At 38.0% G+C, this 26,837-nt stretch overlaps 2 protein-coding genes across 3 annotated transcripts in view; both read right to left on the bottom strand.

Moving 5' to 3' along the window:
• The window catches only part of LOC134846964 (elongation factor Tu, mitochondrial-like), a 448,088-nt gene that overhangs the window by 227,599 nt on the left and 193,652 nt on the right, over positions 1-26,837 (bottom strand). Inside the window, exon 1 of one of the 2 annotated variants that reach the window (XM_063864436.1) lies at positions 6,766-6,783. The exons of the other annotated variant lie outside the window; for it this stretch is intronic. The gene's annotated coding sequence lies outside the window, so the exon portion shown is untranslated. Of the gene's footprint in view, positions 1-6,765; positions 6,784-26,837 lie in introns of those variants that run through there. 2 annotated transcript variants of the gene reach the window in all.
• Positions 82-22,244, bottom strand: LOC134846957 (eukaryotic translation initiation factor 2A-like). The gene is made up of 8 exons (XM_063864415.1): positions 21,917-22,244; positions 10,866-11,071; positions 10,196-10,488; positions 9,662-9,941; positions 7,208-7,737; positions 1,216-1,455; positions 1,044-1,109; positions 82-847 (listed from the first exon to the last, which is right to left on the bottom strand). The coding sequence occupies exons 1-8, from the start codon at positions 22,066-22,068 to the stop codon at positions 737-739; spliced, it is 1,878 nt and encodes a 625-aa protein (XP_063720485.1). The 5' UTR covers positions 22,069-22,244; the 3' UTR covers positions 82-736.

Here is a 26,837-nt window from a genome sequence, read left to right as displayed (position 1 = left end):
AATTGTTTCCTTAGATCTATGATCAATTGAAACGGTCATGGACATCGTGCTCAATGTAATTTCTTCGTTTGTGAGAAAAGGTCTGCGTCTACTTTTATTTGTGTCACAATTTTCATATGACTTCCAAGTTGTTCGAAGGGCCAGGATGACTGATACAGATATATTCAAAAGGGAACTAAACTGCACAGCACCACAACTTCTTTCATAAATGTTTGTGGTTGGGTGGTTTTTATTGACTTGATAAAAATTATCGAGTAGTAAAATGCGACAACGGAAACAATAAAACAAAGCACTTTTCAATTCATGGAACTGCTTTTTACTACTGGATACAAGATCCAAACATATGCTGATAAATTTAGGCGAAGGACTCGTAAAGGTAGGCACAGACAAAAATATGTAATTAAACCTCAGGTCAGCATCAGGGAAGACAAATTAAAACGCGAGGAAGCACAACTGTTTTTCAAATATGGAATCACTGCATCAGATGTCTCGATTCATCGATTGGTCAAAAATTTCGGTGTTGCAGATAGTCCAGATATGCAGTGATAAATGATTGAAAAACAACGTTTTCCTTAAAATTAAACAGACAAAACAGCAATGATAATAAAGCACAACAAAATTGTCATTTTCTGCTCACATGTCGATGTAGCCTTTTACAGTTTCACGTTTAATTTGATATCTCTCTCTATTTCTTCACTTGGCAGCATTTCCTCGCATCATTCATTCTACTGCGTCCTCATACACCATTGGCGGCTGTAGTTGCACTGGGATTGCCACCCAAACCCAACTCCTGCTTCAGTTTGTTCAGCTCCGCTCTCACTTCATCCTCCCGACTGATCTTCTCAATCTGAACACACCGACGCAAATTTGAAACGATTTGAAAGGTTAGGTCAAATATTCAGTAGAATATACATATAAAATAACGACATAACATCAGTTACTAATGATAGAGCAAGAAAAAAAACTATATTTTGTTTGCGTGAAAAACGACTGAAGTAGAAGTTGCCTGGTTTCGAGCTTTTTAGCTTCTAAATTTGACTAACCGCTTCCTTTTCCAGTGTCTCGCCTGACTTCTGCTTCTTTTTCAGTGTGCCCATCTCCTTCAGTCTCTGAAACACAGTACCCCTGAGTGAATCACAGACAACATGCATAGAATATCAAATACGATGAGAAACAAGAATGTATGCATCGCTTATCAAGTGCAACTGTCTCTACCTTTTCCAGCGTCTTAATTCGGTTTTTCTTCGACTTCTCCGAGGATGCCCCTCCGCTGTCGCCCATTGGAGCCGCACCTGGTACATACGAGCGCGATGGGGCTGCTGAACCAAGTCCACGCCCAGCTTGAGAGGAATCGCCTCCTGACCTGTAAGTGATGTTGTACGCTCCTCCCGAAGAGCTACCATTCATGGCCATAGCCGCCGCTCTTTCTCTGTCCGGTAAATCATTCAAGTCCAACTGAACAAAAAAATATTCCTCGATCCCAACAAACATACCACTCATTAATGATGCAAAATTCGTTCAAAAATAGCCTTCGAATGTTTGGCAAAAACATTCATCGAACGTTCGAAGATTCGGTAATTCTGGTTTTTTCAGTATTCTTGAGAAAAACGAAGATCTATATTTAATTTTAAATTTTCCAATGTTAATGCCCAACAAGAGGCCGGCTAAAGCTGAAAATTTTTTGTACTGATGCGGAAGGACAAGGATAATTTCAAAAACTGGGCTTCAACCAAAACCTTAGTTGGCCCTTTTATAAAATAACTAGGAGTGAATTTTTTGGAGTACAATTTGGCAGGATAACCTTCGATTCAAAAAAAATTAGTTTCAAAAAATGGTCAAAAATCAAAATATAATTTTTTCCAAGGGCCATTATTTTTTGTGGAAAAAAAATCTAGGCTTAACCGCATATGCAGGGGAGCTTCAAACAAAAGGAATTATGACAATATATTTTTGCCGCCCAGTAAAAAAAACCTCGAAAAAATCAGATATATCTGCAGATTAGTTTACTGATTAATTAAGGTCTAAAAAACTCAAGATCTTAAAATTTTCGATTTTCATTATCAGATATTGAATGGCAAACACTTTGCTCTTCGTTTTTTAGTAACAAGAATTGTTTAAATTACGTTTTCTATTTTTTTCTATTTACGTTTTCTGTTAGCTTCATCATTTACTTCAAATTTCTTAAATATTTAAGTAATTACAAGAACTTGTCAGGTTGAAAGATGCTAAAAACGTTGCTCATTTGATTTGGATGGTTAGTTAAAAAAAATAGGCGTAGCCGCTAAGGCAGGGGAGCTTCCCCACAACCTGTTCTATCCATTGAAACCGAATTTTCAGATTTGGGAGTGTAGTTTTTGAAAAAATTTTAAAACTCCAAAAATATGAGTCAGAAACTCCCCCACCTACTTTTTCGAAGGCTGTACAAATAGGGTAAGTTAAAAAGAGATTGAAAAGTATGCATACACACAGAGGAGTGAGCGGACTTCCCATTGATATCATTTTTTTGAAAATCGGAAGCATCTCAAAAAAATCATAAAAAAACTTTAAAAAAAACCCAACAACAACAACAACAGAAAGACTTAAATTCCTTCCATGAAGGTATAAAGAAATGTAATAACAAAATCAAGACGTACAAGTAGAACAATTACAGTTAATAAACCAAGAGCACGAGTTTTGCATTGAGTATGCATTCGCTGTGATATTGAATAGAAATGTTTTAATGTTTCTCCTGAAGGTAGCGGGACTATCATAAATGTCGATTCCAAGACCAGGATGGGCGAGAAAATGATTCGCAAGTTTCACCACCCGATTAAAGAAGGACTCCCCAGTTCGTCGTTTCCTATTGCGTCGGATCTCAAACATAACTGTATCGGAGGATCGGTGACCGGTCATTTCCGGTGCATAAGAGACAAAGTGGAACAAATCAAAATCTAATTTGTCGTTGAGAAGTTTGTTGAAAAGGGTGAGATCATTGAGTTGGTGGATGAGAGAAATAGGCAACATATTTGTCACACGGAGTAGAATGTTTTAAGGAGCTGTGTAGTTGCGTGTACTCCATCTGAGCGCTCTACATAGGAGCGCTTCTAGCTTGCGGATACTGGTAAGGTCTGGGAACCAGGTTTGAGAAGCATAAAGAATAACTGAGAGAACACATGACTTATAAAGTTGGAGATTGGTAGTGGTGGGGCAGGTAATTGGGATGTTTTTTTCAACACGAACAAACTCCTGTTGGCTGAAGCTAACTTTTTTTCAATATGCGGTCTCCACGACAGGTCATCGGCCACCCATACACCAATGTCTTTGATGCAAGAGACGGTCGATATCTGATGATTTCCAATTGTGAGTTGATATGTGTCGTCAGTTTTTCCGAATAACATCATTTTACACTTGTCTGGGTGAAAAGTCATTGAGTTCTCGATAGACCAAGCGAGGAAATTATCAATATCGTGTTGTAGATTCTTTGCTATGGGTGATTCTGTCGAAATCATTTTGCTATCATCGGCAAACAGAAAACAGTCGGAGCATTTACAGTAGTCTGGGAGGTCATTAATGAATAACAACGGACCTAGGACGCTCCCTTGAGGAACACCACTAGTAACCGAAGCAATGTAAGAGAGAACCCCGCTAATGTTCACACATTGAGTTCTGTCAGCGAGGTAACTCCGGATGAGTTCAATGAAACTTGGGTCGAGGCCCATTTTTTTCAGTTTGTGCAATAAAACGACATGAGGCACTTTGTCAAATGCTTTTTGAAAATCGAAGTATACCGCGGAGGGCTTCTTATTGTTCTCAAGTTGATTGCAGATATTGTCAAGATAGGCTAGTAGTTGAGTAACCGTGGATCGATGTTTTCGGAAGCCGTGTTGTTGCTTGGCCAACTGCGACTTTATTCTAGGATAAAGAAAGTTGAAAATTAGTTGCTCCAGAATGAGAGAGAGCCGAGGTAGAATGCTAATGGGGCGATAATTGGAAATAAGAGACCGAGAGCCATCTTTGAAGGTAGGTGTTATGTAACTGCATTTCCATGTAGTGGGCCACACACAAGAGGATAGAACAAAGGAGAAAAGAATGTAAGCAAAAGGGGCTAATACTGCTGAGGCGTTGTGATACAGGCAGGACGGAAGGCCATCGGAAGACTGAGAATGTGAATCAGGGCATTTCGACAAGAGTGTTTCAACTTTTTTTACATCGAAGTTTAAATCATTCAGAAATCTACTGGGTTGTTGGTCACCAGGTGGTTCAGGATTATCTGTTGTGATTGGATTAAACACGGAAGCGAAAAATCCATTGAAAAGATCGGCTTTGTTCCGGTCATCGGTTGCGAATTTAGTTTCCCAGGTGAGTTTAGATGGCAGGGGGGCTTTCCCGGAGAATCGTTTCAGAAACTTAAAAGCTTCTGATGTAGACATCCAGCAGATGTCTTTTAGCAGAACGACTTTATCGAGCTCTGCCGACTCGAGAAAATTGTTTCTTGTAGCGTGTAGGAACTCTTCATTGAAGATTGAGTTCAATTTGTGCTTCTTCCTCTCCAAGGTTTCTAGTTTATTAAGCATGTGCATTGTGTGAGAGGAATAATAAAAAGACCTAGTGGCGCGTTTCTTGCGTTTACGAGGGACCGTAGAAGAAAGTGCATTGTGGACCATACTAATCCATTCTGCACTGAAATCATTCGGAGACATACAGTCAATGGCCTGTGCCACACGAGTAATGGGTGGGAGGGATAGGGCGAAACGTTCAGGATTGAAGGAGCTCCAGGCTAGCTGTTGGTTGGAGATGACGGCTGTATTGTAGTGGCTTTTCGAGAGTTGAAACAGTACACCAGCATGATCTGATAGGTTGCTCCATTTCGGGTTTTCGATGAGTTCTATTATATCAGTGTTGGTTACTAGTATAATATCCAGAAGATTGCCTTGTTTGTGGGTCGGGAAGGACAGAACTTGTTGGAGATTATTCTCCGGGCACCAGTTAAGGAAAGGAAGGTCAACAGCTTTGGTTGATTGATAGGTCGGCCAGTCAATATCAGGGAAATTGAAGTCACCGAGTATTAAAGTTTCATAGTGAAGACTATTTGAGGAATTGAAAGATTCTGCAAACAGGGTAAAATATTCAGATAAACAGCTACTCAGAGTCTGCGGCGAAATAGCATAGTTGCTGCTTCTTGGCGGATTATAAACCGTGATAATCAACAACATTGTAGAGTGGAATGTGATGGTACAGGCACAGGCAAAGTCTTTGTTAACTCCAATGCTGGTGAAGTCAACACTATTAAATACGGAATTATTGGCAGCAATGAGGACGCCTCCGTGCGCCCCATTTGTTCGATCTGACCGACTGATAATATTATAGTTGCTCGCAGGAAAAACACTCATATCAGGGTTGGTTACTATCTAGCCATGTTTCTGATAGTAAGAGGATATCAGGGTTGTAAGAAGTGAAAAAATTCAGATATGCTAATCTTCTCTGAAGACTAAGAAGGCTTTGGACATTCATCATCATCAGGGAAATATTGTTCCTCGGAGTTGTCAGTCACAATTGAGAGATTGTGGAATGGAGAGTGTCAACATCGGCTAGTGCGTCAAGCTGTTTGTCTTTATAGTAGAGAGTAAGATTTTTGATTTTCATGTCTTCTTTCCTGATGCCCTTTTGAGAGAGAAGGTAGCGTGTTTTAAGCAGTGCTTCCTCTTTTTTTCTTTCTTCTTTGGTGCAGTCGCCTCGAAGGAAGAGTCCTTGACCAGGCCAGAGGAAGCCTTGACCCGTTTGGCGGTTATTGCATTGTGAAATTGGACGATGAGAGGACGAGGCTTTCTTGCGTTTTTGATAAATGAGCCTCTACGGTATACATCAGTGATGACAGCATCCGCACACTTCACAATCTTCAGAACTTTTTCTACATTTGAGTTTTCTTTGAGGAGTCTATCAGATGGAGACTTGAAATCTGTCACTTCGGGCACGTTCAGTATTACTACTGATTCTTTTCGATGTTCATCGTTGTCAGGAGGAGGAACATCAGCTGGTTTTGTGGTGGAGGTTAATCCATTGACTTTGGTTGTGATTTCCATCAGAGACTTTTTCACTCCTTTGCTTTCACTTTTGGCTTCTGCTGAACAAACTGCTTTGACCTGGGTGGAAAGATCATTAATGGAATTTTCAAGTTTGGGAATGTTCAGTAGAAGTTCTTGGTGCCTGTTTGCCGTTCGTAACTGTGATATGGACTCCCGTAGGAGGCATAGTAGTCTTTCTTTGGTTTGCTTGGATGTGATTTTATTGAAGTGTTTGGCGTTGGCGTGTACAAGTTCTTCTATTGTTGGAAAGTAATCGCGTTTCTGTTGACCATCCATTGCAGTGCAAGAAGATAATCCAGTAGGAAGAGAGGAATAAGAATAAGAAGTGAATGAGAGAAGGTAATACGAGAGGATACCGCCTGCAGACGCAAACGTCCAAACTACAGGGATTCAAAAGTCCAAAAAGTCAAACTCCAAAAGTCGTCGGCCGTATCCAAGGGATAGCTCCGGGGGTTGCATGGAGGACGTAGGTCCGACAAACACTGTTTCCGGAGGTGACAAGGAGCAGCTCGTTCACAATATCGTGCCACAGGATTATATTTTCTGATTTAGGGATAAATTTTGCTCGATTTTGGACAATTTTGGTTGTGTCTTTCGCCACTTCTCGAGGGAATGATGTAGAGAGCTTGCTCCAATAACAATAACCATTTAATTTATTAAGGGCCACCACGGCTGCCCTTTCAATTCATAATAACCTGAAACTATTTAATAAGTTTATCACATACAATCCCATACATTTTCATAATACCTGTTTTTATGAAACGGAAACTTTTTTGTAGTTCATACATGTTGCTCTTATTTTGGGTAACGTTTCCCGGCATTGCTGAAAACACGCTCAGACGAGGTACGCATAAAAATTTCTGCGCCAAAGTAGTGTGTCTTGATACTTAGTGTAAACAACTCAACATGCATGTCAAATATGGCCGAATATTCGCCAGAGCCTTCAAAGGTTTTTCTTCGAACAAACGTTCGAACATTCGGTTGCACCAATATCACTCATTTCATGATTATTCAAGGTAACTCTTTCCGTTTTCTTAAGGTATCCTCCCATTACAAATGTCATTTGAATGACAGTAGGAAATGAACTTCAACAACACTTGCAAAAGCCAGCGTAAGAATCAAAACTGATTAGCTATCTTGCTCACCACAATGTTTTTCTTCTGATTGATTTCCTGTGAAGCCTTGTTGCGCATGTATGGTGGCACGTATTTGGATTCGGTCGCCTCCTGCACTTTCAGATCTTGAAGCGATAGCGCAGTGAAGTTGATTTGCCTGGGCGGGAACTGCTCTTTCCGCCTATTTTGCCAGCCCACCTGCCACAACTCACAAGTAGAACCTCTCGGCTTCACCCCCGAACACATGAGGCTCTTGCCCATGTAGTTATATATCGCCCACTTATTGTCCACCTTGAGAGTAGGTGAGTGGGTTGCTAGAAGTATCCTTTCACCACAAGGAGACCAGTCAAACATAGTGATATCTGCAAAGTCTACTATTTTTGCCACCAGGCTCAGTGACGCTCGATGCCAGATCTCAACGTTACTGCGGACGGATCCGTGTCCATATAAAGCAAGCAGATGACCTTGAGGAGAGAATCGACATGCAGAGCGCAGCCCGGTTCCGAAGTCATAGACTGAGTCGCAATTGGAGTTGAAGAGGGATGCCTTGGAAGGCATATCTACACAAGACACAATTTACGCTATAATTGATAGAACTCCACTTTTTCTTTCAATAAATGGTCACGTTTATTGAAAGAACAGACAAAATTTCTTTATAAAGACTAAAACTTGTGTAAAAACATAGCCAATAGAAAATGGTAAATGAACACAAGAAAACAAACAAAAATGATGAACATTTCTAACTTTCATTTTTATGATACGATACTTAAAAATCACCTCAAAACTCAGAACTTCAAAAATTTGGCTTATTCTTTTTATTCGGCTGTAAGAAAAATACTTTCGAAACTTTCAAAAAGTTAAATGTCGAAAACTTGAATGAAAACTCGAAAAATGAATTGAAAAAAATTTTTGGTTCCCGAAATGACGCTGAAAGGTCTCAGGGCTTAAATTAAGAAAAATTAAGCTGTTGTAAGCTTGCTTGCTCACCTTATTCGCTCAAACTTGAAAAAAACCTCAAATTTTAAACCGGCTTTTCTCGATACTGAGAAAACTTTTTCATGTTCAAATCACGACTGAAAATGCTTCAATTTGGGTTATCACTCGACCCATTCCGACGAAAATTTGTGGTACCTGAAATTGCGCGGAAAACAAAAAGAAAATTATACAAGGATAGCCGGTTCCTGTGCAACAAGCACAGAATTTTCCGACCATAGTCTATAAAAAAAAACTTTTTTTTTAAATTATTGACGTTTTTCTGCGTGGTGTAAGAAAATGATCTGAACTAAAAGCTGAGTCATAGTAAAATACGCAAATTGAAGAACGATTTTTGACGTAGGCGAAGCTGCGCTTCGCAAACACTTGCGAGAACACGACCAAAAATCACGATCAAGCGAAATAAGAAAAAGTAGAAATACCCCCCGAATTAACAGAAACTCGGCTACGTGTAGGATTCGAATCTGCGACCTACTGAAATCAAAAGACTCTGAGTCTCAGGCACTATCCACTCAGCCATGCAAGCTTTACAAACCGGCAAATATTAGTCACGAATAAAGCAGCTCCATATGCTAATTAATTGTCAATGCCACTCAGCAAAAGTGCCCCCAATAACAAATAGACTCAATTTTGCAAATGATAATTTGGAATATAACAAACTGAAGGCATCCACACTAACTTTGCATGTAACAAATCCCAAAGCATAAAGCCACATTATGTATAAATTATGCATTTCGAAAAATTGCGAGATATATTGAGTTAGAAAACTTCTGAAAGCGAGTTTTCATGATTGTGATGTTGTTTGGAACAAACAGCTTTTTTCGGTTCGCTTGGTGAATTAAAAATGCATAAACTGTGTTAATTTATTAGTATTCGAATGTCAAAGCACATGCTATAAAAAAGCTGTAAAGTTGTCTCAGAAGTGGCTCCAATATTTGCGACTTAGGTCGGAAAAAAGAAGGTTCGTTATAATACACTAGCTTTGCTGTAGTGTAAAAAAACATGACAAGAAAAACAAAAAAAATCAATTTTTCATTGAAATTTTTGATTCCAAAAAGACGCTAAAATGCTTAAATTAATAATCTTACTGGAATGAATCTAAGTTTTTACGGCTAAAATTAAGCTATCGTAAGCTTTTAAGCCGGTAAAACAAATTCGCTCGAATTAAGACGAAAAATCACAAATTTTATACCGCTTTTTCTCAATTATTTTTATACCGGTTTTTCTGGAAAAGTTTGGTCAAAATTTTTTAATGTCGTTTGAATTACGACTGAAATGCTTTAATATGCTTCATTTCTCAACTCTCTCCGATGATTATTTGTGGTAGCTGATTTTGCGTGGAAAACAAAAAGAGATAAAACTCCCGAATATAAATTTCTTCCCCATTTTTCAAATGGTCGGAACAATTAGTTATTGAACCGGGCAAAATTTTTTATTATAAACAATCAAGTTGTATATTTTAAATTGCACGTTTTATGGTAAAATGCTTACGCCCGTAGACAACACAAAACTCATTTCTTCCGGGATCCCAGCTGATTTCATAAATAGGTCCTTCTTTCTTCAACTCCACTTTGTTTGCAGATCCCTCTGTAGACACATAGAACAAAGTCGTCTTCCCGTAGTACTCATTTCCACTCGTGTCTACTTCCTCCATGTTTTTCACAATTAGTGCAGTACCGTTCCAGTTCCAGTGCAGAGTGGCCTTGTCCCCTACCATTAGTCTCTTGGTCGACATAGGTTGGTTCTCATTTAAATCAGGGTACCTCAACACCTGTGCAAAATATTTGGCTTATCCAATCAAAAAGCTGAACTGATTGGAATTAATCGCTCATGTGAATGTCATTATTTTAATGGAGATGTTAAAGCAGCCCTCACATGAGCATTAATTTTATGTTTTAAATAAATGTTTGTACAAGGCTAGGTATTCAAAACAATTGTGTTGCAAATAGCCTGGCTAGCCCGCACGCCAAGTTTTGTAATCCTAAGCTTAAAAATGAGCCAAAATTTTACCAGTTAAATATTTACCTTGACTACATTAGGCGCTCCCTTTTTGCTTCTTCCAATATATATGGCGACGTGGTTAGGGGCTGAGGGAAACATGTGGACTAGTGCCAAGCCGGGTATATGCAGTTTGTACTTTGGCTGGGAGAAGTCCCCATCTTGGAAGAACAGCGCGTGGTCCTTGAAGAAGCGACAACAGATCCTCTCGTCACATGAGAACTGCGGCTGCCAGTGTGCAAAGGTTCCCTGGGTAAATTTGGCAACCAGGTGTCCTCCGAGCAGAGAATATATGCCGATGTTATCCTTGTTGTTATTCGCTACAACAAACACGTTTGATTTTCAATTCAAACTTTTGAATCCATAACACATTCAATGGACGCGATGGCTTGTAAAAAAAAACAACGCTCAAAAGGGATGGTCGATAGTGCTAATTGAAATTATGGGTGACAAATTTTGAAAATCCTTTTTCGATATATTTGATAACATCCCTGTACTAAATTTTTGTAACGTTGCCGAAATACACTACATTTTAGAAGGAGCCTCTAAGATTCAGTAAGAGCTCGAAAAGCCAAGATTGCTGATTGAAATGAAGTGTCAATAAATTTTTCAAAAATCAACTCTGACGAAAAAATGCTGAGCAAAATACTTGAAAAAACGCTTAGGGCTGATAGATATAAAAATTTTCTGTACGTGCCATTGCTGAATGGTTCAAAAGTTGAGATGTAGGTGTTGTTGGGGGAGAACTCGATGCTGATGACACGTGACTTGTCGACTTGCAGCTGAACTGCGAAGTCTGCGTAGACATCCAACACAAGCAGATTCTGCGAGTTGCACCAAGCCATGTACTTGCCATCTGCACTCCACGCAAACACCTGGTTGGAGCTCTTTTGCGCTACATTTCTACATAAACACAACCGAACCATTTCAAATAGCTTTTTCCATAAAAATTAACTTTACATAATTTGTGTGTCCTAAATACTTTGCTTTTACAAAAAAAAGGAATATTGAATTGAATTGGTTCACAGATTAAAGCTATTTCATTATCAAAAACCAAACTGAGTGAATGGCATATACTGATTAAAACGAACATTTGTATCATGGGAAACATTATTCATTACACTGCAAACTACAAATTATATTCATATTTAACTTAAAAACGAAACATAGAGGCGAAGCGGAGCTTCGCACTACTTGCAATACAACACAAACAAAAGAAACATGAGTCGAAAATTTATATGTTGAAAATTTAAATGAAAAAAAAATAGATGAACCAAAATTTTCGTATGTCTCGATACAAAACAACTAGGGGCTCAGCTAAAGCTGGAGGTACGTGCTTGATACTGAATGAATTTGCTATACTGATGCGGCACAAAAAATTGGACTTTGCCCAAAACCTTAGTTGTTTCTCTACTAAAATAAGTGAAAAGAGTATAAAATTTTGAGATAATCAATTTTACCGAGGAGATGACATGTCTTACGAAATATTAAACAGTCACCGCTTCTGCAAGAACAATTATCACAACCGGTTTTTTTCATCTCAGATATTATTGTTAAAATTTTAAGAAGCTCAAAAAATTTCTAAAAACGTTCAGACGATTTTCTGAAATCCATAAATTTTTTCTGCAAAAAGCAGGTTGTAGCCGCTTAAGCTGAGAAGCTTCTCAAAACTGGGTTTCTCGATTGAACAAAACGTGAAAATTGGCACGGCAGTTTTCGCGTAAAAACCAAAAATTTCTACAAACAACATGAAGTTTCAAAACGTTGACTTGTTTGAAGGCCTCAACTTTTTTCTTACACAAACCGGACATAGCCAATTATATACGTCGGCTTTCAACAACCAAAAAACGGTCAACAAATCAAAATTTTGACATTTCCGAGAATCGCAGCTTTTGTGTGAAAATAGGGCGTAGCCGCTTATGCCGAAAGAATTCGAGCAGCCTGTATTTTCCATTGAACCTAAAATGTCAGATTTGGGAGGGTAGTTTTCGAGAAAAAAACTTTCAAAAAAATGGTCAAAAACTCTAAATTTCCGAGGGCCATAACTTTTTGTATCAGAAAAATTTGGGCGTAGTCGCATAAGCAAATAAGCTTCTCACTTCCATTTCTTTGAATTGAAACCAAAATCTCAAATATGGCAGGGAAGTTTTCGAGAATATTCATAACGTTTAAAACAGTCAAAAAATCAAAAATTTGACTTTTTCCGAAGTGGATAACTTTGTGTAAAACAATTTCTGAGTGACCGCTACAGCAGGAGAGCTTTCCACTAACCGATATTTCCATTACACTCACAATATCAGATTTCAGAGGTTATTTTTCGGTAAAAGTCAAAAAGTCTCACAAAATGGTCAAATAAAAAAAACTGACAATTCCGATGGCCATAACTTTGTGCAAAAAAATTGGACGTGCATATGCAGGAGGCTTTTCAAAACCGTTCTATTTAATGAAACCAAAAACTCAGATTTAGGTTTTTGAGAAAACGAAAAAAAAATCAAAAATATGGGTCAAATATTACCCCGCAAAAATATGGTCAAATATTCCCCCACAGACTTTTTGGAGAATGTAGACAGAGGGGTCAAGTAAAAAGACTCTAGAGGAATTGAAACCCCTTTTTTGAAAATCAAAAGAAGTATGAGAAAAACTAAAAATTTTCCAATAAATTTAGAAATGATTCACCAAACCGATTCCGTAAACATACCAACTTGAAGTGAGGAGAAGAGTTTCAAATTTGCTTTCCCTTGATACAACCCGAAATTGGGCTATTAAGCCGATAACAAATGGCTGAATTAATTTGGGCCGAGGAATTTTTTAGCGAAACAAAAAACGAAGAACGAAATACGAAGTCAAGGTAGGTTAAATTACATATTGTAGTGGTAAACCAAACACTGAAAACAACTTTACAGAAAAACACGCTCAGCAAAAAAACGATTTTAATATGTGACAATTAATCCGACAATAGATAAGCAGACAAATAATTGGCCGACAATTATATTTCAAACAAATATTTCCCGTTAGAAAAAAACGGGTCCTGGTCAGATTCGAACCCAGGACCTTTGCCGTCTAAGGCATACTCGTTACCTCCAGGTTAAGTTGGCTGGGAACGCACAGAAGTTTCAACTCAATATGAACGAAGATGCACGTGATTCTGTCAAACAAGTTGTTAACCCGAATAAAATGTCTATACTTCAATTTGATAACGCTAGCTAATCGCAAGCTAATAGCTGAACAAAGCCTTCATGTCCTTTCTAATTTTCCTGTCGAGGACATAAGGTCGTCTTAAAAAATCGCTGATCGTGAAAAAAAAATGCGTGAAAAAATACAAGACTTGTTAGCGCCGCAATTAATGAAAACTCGTGAGGCGACAAATCGTAACAGCCCTCAATTCGTACTCAGCTACAATTCGTAACCAGCGACAATTTATAACGGTAGAATGAGGGCCTTACATCGATTCACCCGCACAATTTCTCTCTTGCCGAATGCAAGCGCAGTGCAGCAAGCGTTCGCTACCTGTCTTGTTACAAGTTGTCGCGTCGCTGTTACGAATTTTAGCCCCACCGATTCTTGCCTCCGTCATATGATTGTCCGCATTTTAGTAAACCTAATCATTTCCGTTATGGATACCGAACGATTTCTGATCATAGCCCAGTTAACCTTGAATACGTTTAAAAACAAATTCTCAATAAGGTATGACGCTCAGAAATTTGGAAAGCCAAAGTTGCCTCATCCTTGTGAATGTTGAAAAATAAAATTGAGCATTCACAGCAAATGTTTAAGGAAGACCTTGAATGAGCGTATGAAAGATTTGCAAGTTGCCTAATAGAATCACTTCGTTGCTCGCTTCTTAATAAATTAATGTAACAGACAGATGCAAACACTAGCAAGAACACGACAAAAAGCAGCTCTAAACAATGAAATGAAAAAAAAAGTAGAAATAAACCTCGAATTAGTAAAATTCGGGTAAGTCTCGTATTCGATCCTGCGAACTAGCACTTATGAGTCTCACGTACTAGCCTCTCAGCTATGTACGCTTGCTATTTCACAAACATCAGCCACAAATAAAGCAGAGAAAAAGAAAGGTTCGTACGAATACCCTACGCTCCCAATCTGGCTAATGTAAAAATACTTAAATTATCCTTATAATAGTAGCACCAGAACTTTGGGTGGACTCAGCCGAAGTTATTTACTTCAACATGAAATGAAAAAAAAATCTGCAAAAATATTACAGAACATAAACTCTTCAACGATAGATATAGAACTATAAATGAAGTATAGTTCCACGTTGACAATGTTGACGACATTACATTTCATAAAATTGAGACGCTGCCCAATAAATTTGTTGAACTTTATAAACAGGCCACCCATAGCAACTGAAAGCGACTAACAATTAAATTAAAGATGAATGTACATAAAATTTAGGAAAACTCTCCCGCATTACATAATCAGGCTGAAGCAGCAATAAGTCAGATAAGAAAAACAGGTTTGGCCATTGAAAACGGAGACATAGTATTTTTCAAATGAGTGGACAAAGACCGCTGGAAAGGACCTGGCAAAGTTATTGGCAAAGATGGTAAGGTTGTTTTAATCAAAGAAGGAAATTATGTTTTAAGAGCGCTCGAAACGAGAGTGGTCTCTCGAAAACCAGAAGTTTAAGCTTTTTCAACGTCTGCCAGTTATTGTTCAAATTCAATGCATGTTAGTAGCAACACAAAAGACTAGACGGGCAAGTTAAGTGACTTAGACGACGAGTCCATACAGTCAGCCGTTTTCGACGCTGACACTCTAGAATCGTGCGAGAACGCGTCTACAGAACAGAGTTTGAAGAACTTGCACTTGAGACTAAAACAGAAGTTGATTCAGGAACCATTGGATTTGAAGTTAAAAATATGCTGAAAAATTTTGATTTATTTAAGAAAAATCAAGTTGTTCAATACAAAATAGACAAAAATGATTGAGACTAAAACAGAAGTTGATTCAGGAACCATTGGATTTGAAGTTAAAAATATGCTGAAAAATTTTGATTTATTTAAGAAAAATCAAGTTGTTCAATACAAAATAGACAAAAATGATTTGTGCTTTCAACTCTTGCTGTCTTTCACAAATCATTTTTGTCTATTTTGTATTGAACAACTTGATTTTTCTTAAATAAATCAAAATTTTTCAGCATATTTTTAACTTCAAATCCAATGGTTCCTGAATCAACTTCTGTTTTAGTCTCAAGTGCAAGTTCTTCAAACTCTGTTCAGTAGACGCGTTCTCGCACGATTCTAGAGTGTCAGCGTCGAAAACGGCTGACTGTATGGACTCGTCGTCTAAGTCACTTAACTTGCCCTTTGAGTCTTTTGTGTTGCTACTAACATGCATTGAATTTGAACAATAACTGGCAGACGTTGAAAAAGCTTAAACTTCTGGTTTTCGAGAGACCACTCTCGTTTCGAGCACTCTTAAAACATAATTTCCTTCTTTGATTAAAACAACCTTACCATCTTTGCCAATAACTTAGCCAGGTCCTTTCCAGCGGTCTTTGTCCACTCATTTGAAAAATACTATGTCTCCGTTTTCAATGGCCAAACCTGTTTTTCTTATCTGACTTATTGCTGATTCAGCCTGATTATGTAATGCGGCATTGGTTTCGTGCTTAGGTCTCCAATCTTTTAACTTGCTTCAATCAATACACGTTTTACCTGCACAATCTTCGACATTCAACCAATTTTTGTGTTTTCCGGACGCTTTTCTACCTCTGCTTTCAACTCTTGCTGTCTTTCAGAGGTAGAAAAGCGTCCGGAAAACACAAAAATTGGTTGAATGTCGAAGATTGTGCAGGTAAAACGTGTATTGATTGAAGCAAGTTAGAAGATTGGAGACCTAAGCACGAAACCAATGCCGTGTCGTTGAACCAGGTGATAAGTGAGGTTAACCTGGCAGAAATCAACAACACAGTATATTCAGACCAAATAAGAGAGACACGACTGAAAGAGCTAAAAAAAATTGGGATCGCTTCAAGGTTTATAACGAAGTTCCGCATTGTGGGCAAACATACATAACCGCTAGATGGGTAGATACCGTGAAAACAAGTAACATTGGCCCTATTTTCAAGTCTAGGCTAGTTGTTCGTGGCTATGAAAAAAATTAAAAAGCAACAATCCGATTCTCCAACTGCTAGTAAGGACTCTTTCAGGACGTTACTGGCATTATCTGCCACGAAAAATTTGGAAATACCGTCGTCAGATGTCAAAGCAGCTTTTTTGCAAGGGAGTGATATTGCCCGAGACATTTATATTTTGCAGCCTAAAGAAGCAGAAAACGAAAATTCTCTTTGGAAGCTGAGAAAGGTGTTGTAAGGTTTGTCAGACGGGTCTAGAAACTGGTTTTTTTCCCTGAAAGATGAGTTACAGGCGAGCGCATGTGAAATGTCTACGATTGATCCGGCTGTTTTCAGATGCGTACAAAACGGTTCCCTCACAGGACTTCTTTTGGTTCATGTTGACGATATTTTTGGAGCGGTTCCCAAAATTTTGAAAGAAACGTTGTTCAGAGATTACGGAACAAGTTTTTGATTAGCACAGAAGAGTGGCAAAATCTCAAGTACATCGGAGTTTACGTTGAAATGCAAGAAAAGGGTATTAAACTCCACCAAGAAAATTACGTCCCAGAACTTGTTTAAGTCAGTTAATCTACCGTATGAACCATGTGCCGGCAGTGACCTCACGTCAAAGGAAATTACCTTATTAAGGCATCATGTTGGTAGACTAAATTGTCTGGCTTCAACGACTAGGCCGCATACAGCTTTCAACGCGTTAGGGCAACAATCGACATTTTTAAGAAAGTAGACAAACTTATTGCCAAAATAAAAAAAAATTCTTATTACATTTTATATCCTGATCTCGGTGGTATTGACAAATAGTTATTAGCTGTGTTTAGTGATGCTTCGCACGCCAATTTACCTGATTTGTTTTCGAGCGATTTCGGGTTTGATATCTTGGTAGTAGGGCAGAATCGGAAAAGCTGCCCTCTAGCGTGGAATTCTGACAAAACACGACGTGTCGTGAAAAGAACTCTGGCAGCCGCAGCGTTAGCTTTGGGAGATGCCTTGGACTGTGCCTTCTGCTTAAAGAGTTTTATAGAAGAACTTACGCAATCGATAATAGAAATTACTGTTTTCGTGGGCAACCAATCGCTACATGACAACCTAATTTCAACAAAAAGTGTGAGTGAGAAACGGCTGAGAATAGACCTGGCTGCAATAAAAACAATGTTGGAAAATAGTTGAAATCCATACGATGGTTAGTGACAAGCTGCAACTTGCTGATTTTCTCACTAAAAATACGATTTGTCTCGCTACGATTTGTCTCGCTGCGATTTGTCTCTATAGAGTAGTGCTTATTGCGGCAAATAAAGGTGGAGAGGAATCTGTTAACATATGTAAGTTTCAGATGTCTGTTTGATGTACATCAGTTTGATGGGGCTTTATCTTATTGCAATTGATATTTTAATCAAACCCTTGTTTTAGAACGAATACCCTTGGGACGGCAAAGGCCCTGAGTTCGAATCTGACAGGACCCGTGTTTAGTTTTTGCAAACAGAAATAGTTCCGTTTGAAAAAATTGTCGGCCTTTGATTTGTTTGCTTATGTTTTTTTTCGGCTAAGTTACCAGAGCGTAGAATTGTTTTTTTGCTGTTCGTAATTGTTGCGACCATTTTAAAAATGAGGCGGAACTTTGTATTCGGGTGTGTTTCAGTTTTTCCACACAAAATCAACTAATACTGATTATTGGAGAGAGCTGAGTAATTTATCATATTCAAGCACTTACAGTCGTGATTTGAACGACATTCAAAAAAATTTAAAAAATCCGCAATGTGTCGAGAAAAACCGGTATGAAATTTTTGGTTTTTCGTCTGAATTCGAGCGGAAAGGGTGAGCGAGCTGGCCTAAAATAGCTTATTTTAATGGCTTAAAAACTTACAATAGCTGAATTTGAAAGGTAAAACTTAAATTTACTCGAGTAAAAGTAGATTTTGGGTATTTTAGCGCTTTTTTTGGTATCAAAAAATCGAAAGACTGCAAAAAATTTTAAAAAAAATTTTTTTTCTACAAAAGTTGTTTTTTAATTGGCATAATTTACTATGAATTTCGAATATGCCTAAACTCTAGTTGTTGCACTGTAACGGACTATCCTGGTTTACATTGTACTTGCTTTTACTGCTTTGATATTTTCTTTTTTTTTTCGCTTAAAAGTTTATTCTGCCCAAATAATTTCGGCTTTTTTTGGCTTAGTGTTCTAATTTTGAGCTAAACTTTTTAGTTTTGAGCTATTAAAAGCTCAAAATGCTAAAAATCTCAATAGAAAGTAGTTCAAATTTTTCATGACAACAATTTTTTTTTCGGATTTTTTTTTGCTTTTCGGTCTTTTCCGCTTGATAGTTTTTGGCCTGTATTATATCGGCTAAACGGCCTCATACTGCGTCTTTCAACGAGCGGAAAAAGTTCGTATGTGCATGTGTTTGTTTTGCGGCTAGGGGGACTCTTTGTTGGTCTCAAACTTTTTATTGGCCTTAATTTTTTTTTTGATTTATTAGGCTTTTTTCTTTTTTGGCTAAATAAATTTTGGTATTATATCGGATTAGTGGCCTCATATTGTTTCATTTGATGAGCAAACAAAGTTTTGTGCATGTATGTGTTTTCAGAGTGAGGGTACTTAAAAAATTTTCGGCGTTCGGCCTATATTATATCGGTTTATTGGCCTCATACGGTTTCATTTGACAGGCAATTAAAATTTCTTGCGTGTTTGTTTTAAGGGTGAGGGGGACTGGTTTACTTTTTATAAGCCTTAAGTCTTGTTGATTAATGATGACTTGAGCGGTCAGGACTTGAGATAAATGTAAAAGCGAGGTTTTTAGCATTAATTATATATTATTACAGCTATCGTTGTTGCTGGTAGCTGGACTAATCGATTAGTGATTGTTGTATACTTGATCAGTATAAACAATTTGGTGATATTTAGAGTATTATATAATAAACAATCAGCAAAATTTCCATTAGGAACAATCCACAATTAAATAGTGATAACTATTTCTCTTGGATAATGTTCGATATTACAGGTCAATGACTTCATGATATTCTAAGATCATGACACAACTACTCTTTAAAAAAGTTTTCCGGTAATTGATTTTCACTGGTCGAACAAACCACTGATCAGTTGGTATAAGACAATGTCGATGAAAATGACATGGCTGCTTCGGTTTTTAGACAATATTCTCTGTCTCTGGATGTTAGAATAACTGCTATCAACCCTTGAGTGGGTTTTTTTCATTTTTTTTTTCAGCAGTGGCCTTCTTCGCGGCTATCCTGAATTGGCCCACTCTTGGTCGTTGGTTATGATGGCTGTTAGCAGACGTCAGCACCATGCAAAATTCCTCAAAATTGCCAGGATTTAATGAATTAGAATATCCGTATTCTTGTTTTTGTCTTCTTCCGCATGAATTCGCATCGCTCTGATGGCAATCCCACTCCTGTCACCATATGCTGACTTGAGCGGTCAGGACTTGAGATATATGTAAAAGCGAGGTTTTTAGCATTAATTGTATATTATTACAGCTATCGTTGTTGCTGGTAGCTGCACTAATCGATTAGTGATTGTTGTATACTTGATCAGTATGAACAATTTGGTGATATTTACAGTTTTATATAATAAACAAACAGCTAAAATTCCATAAGAAACAATCCACAACTAAATAAAGATAACTATTTTTCTTGGATAATGTTTGACATTACAGTTCAATGACATCATGATATTCTAAGATCATGACATTGATTTTTTCGGCTTAAAGGTTTTCTGCTTAGGCTTTTTCAACTTTTTTTACCGCTTTGTATTTTTCTTCCTATGCTGATTTTAGATTCTTTGTCTTGTTTTTTTTGTTTCAAAACAAGCTGTGTTACCCTTGCGATAATAACCCGATATCCAAGGGTATTACAATCGGGTACTAGACTTTTTTCCCGTAAATAACTTTGTTCAGAGAATAGTCAATTGTAAATTTCAAGACATGCTCAATTTCTCGAAAATTGAAATGAAACTCCTTTCGTCAAGGTAGGTAATAAGTGCTAATCGTTTCCGGTAGTAATTATTTCTTCAAATAATTTTCGTGAAAAACTGTCGATTTTTTCCGAATTAGTGGTTATCGGCCTATTTTCCGTCGATTCCTTTACCGTTTTTTTGAATGGAGTTTTTATTATCTGGTATTGTTCTTAGTAGCTTACTTTGTAAAGCATAGATTTTATTACGATTTTTAAAACTTTGTACCATGATTGAAGATTCTGCAATTTGTCATTTAGCCAAATCTAATTTTGAATAATTTTATATTTAAGTTTTTTTAGAGTAAACAGTTTCCTGCTCTTTTTTGTATTTTTCAAACTCATTCAAAGTTTCAAATGCATTTGCCAGATCATCTTCCTTGTAAATTCCGTCCACGACTTCAGCTGATCTATTCTCTAATTCCAGTTTCGCAAGGTCCATTTCATTAAGAAGCTTTTCTCGCGTGTTGACTTTCAACACTCCATCAACTTCTGGAAGTGACAAGGCCAACATGCCCCTTTTCGCTTTTGGGACTTCTGTAATTTGCCTCATAACTCGGCTTCTATAGAAGACCACCAGGTTTATGACATGGTCTCACTAATAAAACTCAGTGCGGCTTTGCAGATCATCATTTTTTCTGCTAAAACTATCTCCTGCTACCATGTAAAATAAGGGTTTGATTAAAATATCAATTGCAATAAGATAGCCCCACCAAACTCAAGTAAATCAAACATACACTGAAACATACATGTTAAAATTCGTTACCTCGAGACCAAATGTGCAGGAGACGCAGAAATAAATTGAATTTATTATGAACTGAACTGAAAATTACCATTTCTAATTTTGACCACTCTGTGAACAATGTTATTTACGGGAAAAAAGTCTTGCACCCGATTGCTATATCCTTACTTATCGCAAGGGTAATGAATCAGAATTCCAAAAAACAGAACAACACTTTTTTCAAGACCTTGCTCTTTGAAATCACAAATAGTCAAATTTGGGCTGAATCAGATTTTGACTTTTCTGGAAAAAAAAAACGGAAAGAAATCATCATGAAAAACGTAAGTACCTTCACTGGGTGTAGGAAAACAGGTCGAAGGAACTTCACGCCGAAGAGACTTATGGCCGAAATACAGAATTTTACCAGAAATTCAAATACACTAAAACTGAGCTGAAGTAGCCCATCCTAATCGCTGTTGGTAACAATGCGGGATTAAAATATAAATTTTGTTGATACGTCAGTAGATTTTTAAAATGCATAAATTATACACTAGAAAAATACACCTTCTACACCTAAGTTATAAGCCTTCTGCTTCAACACTGTTTTCCTTTTTGACATTTTTAAACTCAATGAAATGCTCAAAATAAATGAAAAGCCAATAAATTTTAAAATATTCTCAATGGAATTAGTCGAAAACAAATTTCAATTGATTCCAAGTTTGTAATTTTAAAAAAAGCTTCGGCTTAAAGTGAGCAGCCTGATGTCCGGCACCCGTCTTCACCGCTTTCATTGGCATTTAATAATCAACAATATCAAGTCAAACAAGAGGAAGAAAAGGGTCAGTTATAGACTGAAACATGAAGAAACAACTTACGTCATGCAACTAGAAAAAAGATAACAATTATTCGATGAACATTAGCGTCAATGCTAAATCAATCTTTCTATTGTAATTCGGCTTACGCGTCAAGCTGATAAGGTTCTACAGGCGGTTTCTGGTTCACTTCGGATACAGTCGAATACAGATAAAATCCTTCATTGCCTCTGACGCATAAATTTGGCAAAGTTGAATCAGGCTCATATCTTACAACGCCTTCGACGATACGCGACGACATTTTCGCAAAGTTATGTACTTGAATAGAACAATGACAATAAATTATCTGCGTGTCGTTTTCAAAAACAACACACAATCCAATATCTGCAAAAATGGTGAGTCCATCGAGGTAAAAATAACAGCATTGCGAGGCTTTCTACCGATCATGTTGCAATCTAGAAAAAAACATATTTCAACATCGATGCGGAGGAATCCTTTCAAACGACTATAATTGCGATTAGCCAAGGACAAAACATCAAGTTTATATCAACTTGATCAATCGAGGCTGGATAAACGCAGTGAAAACGACTTTTATGATACATCCTTTCTCGAATGACGATTTTTTTTGAAAGAATTAAATTCTCTAAGGAACGAAACATTAGTAGTAGCAGTAGTAGGATGGCTTCTGTGTTTCCACATGGGGTCCTGGTCCCTTCATAGTATCGTCATATGTACGTCTTGCTTCGGCAGTTGTTCGCCGCACAATCGCATCCAATTTTCCACGTGCACTTGTCAACTTCATTACATTCTCCAAATTTCAACCAGAATTTCCTCAGTAGTACTGTTTGAGACCACAATAAACACTCACGTCTATCTTTAAAGTATTGACCAGTCTGCAAGTTTGATAGAAGAAATTTTGTTCAGCTTTCAGGCGTTTAGTCCGTTTCAGCTGAAACATTACACCGCGAGAGGACTCTGTTACTATGGGCACATTTACATGCATATCGTCGTATCTTCCTAATCCGATTTTTGAAAGCAGCAAAATATTATTTATCTGTATATACATAGGAAGCGGTAAAATTTGCAATTGAGCAATTTTTTCTTTGTATGCCAATGTTCCAGGAAAAATCCATTTGACGACTCTTTTTTGAATTGTCTCAAGTTCATTTGTGACATATTTGCTTAATCCATAGCAGGGGCTGGCGTATGTTAAAACTGGGACTACCATAGATTATGTACAAATATATGTACAAAATACAAATATACAATGATAAAAAGGGAAAGGAAGCTAAGACGAACAAAATCAAGGCTCAGAGATAAAAAAAATGTCTTCAAGAGAGTCAGTGGGCTTTATTGTCCCAAGAACGGATGCCGCGTTCCCAATCTGAAGTGCTACTGAAATACGCTGTTTTAAGAAAGATGTGGCACGAGTTTCATGGTTGGCATCAGTAAGGCGTCTACCAAGATCACGAATAAATTTAAGGGTGTCACTGCCGCAGTCTCCCTGTGTCTCAAAGGCAACTGCCTGGAAATAAAATCCATCTCGGACTAAGGGCTCAGATATCTTCGCTTTCAGATCTTCAGCTGCAGCTTTACCGGCATACAAGTCACCATCATGGAGCCTGGAGGGCGCTAAACTATCTACAACCTTAGCATCCCAAATGAGAGAAGACCCACGAATCCAAGGAGTCAAAGAAGGTTGATCAGGTCTCTTGAAATCAGTGCGGCTAAGACCCTGTGGTTCCAAAATGGAATGTATTTGAATAGTGCCAAGTGAATCTTTGATTATTTGATTCAACATAGTGCCTGGCAGGTATTGCAATATATTGAATGATCAGATATTGAAATTGAGACGATGTCAATATTGAATTTTTAATATTGAGATATTGAAGGCTAGATATTGATATTGATATTGAATTTTTTGTAGATATTGAGAAAAACGGATTTTGTATCATTGCTTGAAACGTGGCGTTTTAACACATACACATAAAACACATGATGATAAAAAACTTCTGAAATGTGAAAGAGCCTCTCACTCAAGCATTAAAATTAAACAAATTAAACAAAAAACAATTACATTGCAAAAAAAACTAAACAATTTAATTATATATTTCGAAATTCAATATTGAATTTGGTCTCTGGTATCTTAAAATAGTGATAAAATTGAGATATTGAGCTTTTAGATATTGATATTGATATTGATATTGAAATTTCATCCTATTTGATATTGATATTGATTTTGAATGGAAGATATTGATATTGAGCTCAATATTTTGATATTGTATTGAAATCCCTGGTGCCTGGCGAACCTCCCAGCGCTGCCAGAACAAGACAAACCATGCCAGCCCGAGCAGTCGACTGACTTGCCCCAAACACAAACATGTTCAACGCACAGAGGAGTCCCGAGTCGAAGGCCGACCGAGATTCTGAGTTGAGAATTGGTGAGTTTCAAACCTAGCAACTGACAGGATAATGCATTCAACCAAGCAGCAGGAAGTTTACCCTGAAAGCACAAAAAACGCTTCTTACCAATGTCGTCAAGACTATCAAGAAGTTCGGAAGATAACATTTTGTAGATCGGAGCTGTCCAAGACTTCTGAAGCTCACGTTGTGACAACACATTCTGTAACCCTGTTTTGGATGACCAAGAGGTAAAAGCCAAGGTAATGTCAGCATCATCGCCGATGTCAAACTTACTAAGAATGGTCTGAGTCAGGCTACCACAACCAACCGCAGACGCAAGAAATGCGGGAAGCGCGAGATGGAAAGCAGACGTCAGACCAAGACCACCGGAAGAAGAAGGCAACAAAGACTGCAGCTGGCTGTTAGCATCGAGCCTAACATTGGCACATCGAGAAAGGGCGCTCACAACTAGTTTGTCGTACTCACGAAGAAGATCCTCCTCCTTCAAGCAGCACGCAGTTTGCAAAAATTACAACAGCTTGGGCAGACTCAAACAGTTTCTAAGCAGAAGAAGCGCGTGGTGGCCGTGTGACATTTAGTACAAATAACAGGAATTTGAAGTTTGAATAAATGCTGAAGGCGTATAGTTGAACTGTGAGGAATTGAATAAATTATTATACGATTAATGTACGTTCTATTTGTTCGCTTAGTTTTAGATTACTGAATAACGACACAAAATCATATACCACCAAAATCAAAACCAGTTGGTTGGTTTAGCAATAAAATTATAGTACTAATAATTATATTTTGTCATCTTAACACCAAAAAAAAACCCAGCACGAGCCTAATATGCATCTGAAGAGATTAAAGTCTAATTGCCATTTTACTAATAGAGGATAGCCTTAATAAGCTATCCGAAAGGCCATCGACGTTTTCGAGAAAGTCACACATGTTGTCGAGTTCTTGTTTTTTTTCCAGTAAGAAGTGTCCTTCTTGCTTCATCGCCTATAGGAGCACCAAGGATGACAAGGTCTTTATGATCAGTAATTTCAATCTTCAAGATTCGATTAAAATCAGTTTGAAAAAGGCTTTGAGGTCGTCGTCAGGGCAACCCAGAAAGACAAGTTCACACTTAGATGAGTTCAGTTCCAGACTCGATTACTTTTGACAAGTCGGCTAAAGCAACTATAACTATGTCACCCAAGTTCCCATCATCAAGATACCAAAAACTCAAGAGCGAGGAAAAGCGATCGATAAGGTCCATGATTTGGTCCGAGAAGAGCGGTGGGCAATCGGGATCGCCTTGCTGGACGCCATTTTCCGACATAGTGACAATACTCCCAAAAAATAAATAACTTGGAGTTGCGTACGCTAGAACCGTGTAATTTTAAATTGCCGGCGACTTGACTTTGACGGTGTCCAGTAGTTTTTCTCACGAGATGGAGTTGAAAGCATTGCGGAAACCAATCTTGACCATAACAAAATCCTCGGGAAGGTCAGTAGACACCAAATTTTTCACCGCATGGGCCGCCGCTTCAGCTCCTTTAGTACAGCCGTAGCCGAGCTGCAGATGCCCATATCTAGTCTTGCGATTGGTTTTCTCAATAATTCCCGCACACCTAGAGAGAAGTCGCCGCAGGGTGTTGCCTACAGGGATAGGGCGTACACCACCATCTTTTTTACCGAGCGCAAACAGGTTGGCAGAGGAAAAGTACGGTCTCAAACTTGGAGGAATGTTCCCTGACGCAACATGTTCACAAGCTAGCAATGTTCATGAACTGAGCCGCTCTTCTCGGACCAAATCATGGACCTATAGGCTCAGAAACCTATAGATCAGAAGTGTGCCATTCGACCAGAATGCCGACAAAAAATGGTTAGTCAAAACGAAATTGATTGAGTAGTTCAACTGTACGATAGAGCAGTTTCTTTGATTAATGGTCTTGTTTCGCAAAATGAACGGATTGAGAAGTGTTGACATGCTTATTTTTGAAAATTCGTTCAAAAAAAGACCTGTACCCTTTTTTGTTTTCGCTACAACTGAAAAAACCGCAAAAATTTGAACGGCAATTTTCGTTGAGAGAAAACAGACAGATCGCTGAAATAAGCTGATAGAAATTTACAGTCGAGTACATTAGCGGAAGAGCATTCCGAATTGTTCAATTGTGCAGATTCATTCGTTACGAAGTAATTCCCGAGAATAAGGAGGGCTATTGGAGGAGTTTGCTACCTTTCCTGGTCGACAACAAGACAGCTCTTTGGCCGGATTCAGCTTCCGGAAGGGTCTTGGGAAAAGACTAAAGACCGAAGTTAAACAACTTTTGGCTGATCTATTCTCTAATTCCAGTTTCGGTTTAAACGGTTAAAAGCAAGTGAAATTGTGTTTAGACGCTAGCCAGTCGTTTTAGGACCTAACATTTATTTTCCGCGCCTAACATTTATTTCAAACTGGTGCACCTGCGTAATATGGGTCCGTCCATAGCATTCGTCCGCTTAAGTCACATACGCGGATAAAAGAAATAGCGCCTGTAACTAATGGCTCAAGGTTCAGGAATTTTACCTCTTGTGTTTTTGAACCTCAATCTGTCGGAGCTAAATCGGTTTGCTTAAGTAATGGGAAATTGAGATCGTGTTACAGCTAAAAGGCTACTATCAAAATAACCCCCTCCC

The sequence above is a fragment of the Symsagittifera roscoffensis genome, chromosome 1 (genome assembly GCF_963678635.1).
Source record: "Symsagittifera roscoffensis chromosome 1, txSymRosc1.1, whole genome shotgun sequence".
NCBI lineage: Eukaryota > Metazoa > Xenacoelomorpha > Acoela > Convolutidae > Symsagittifera > Symsagittifera roscoffensis.
The sequence above is the reverse complement of the archived record's forward strand: the minus strand, read 5'-3'. Positions and strand labels throughout refer to the sequence as shown.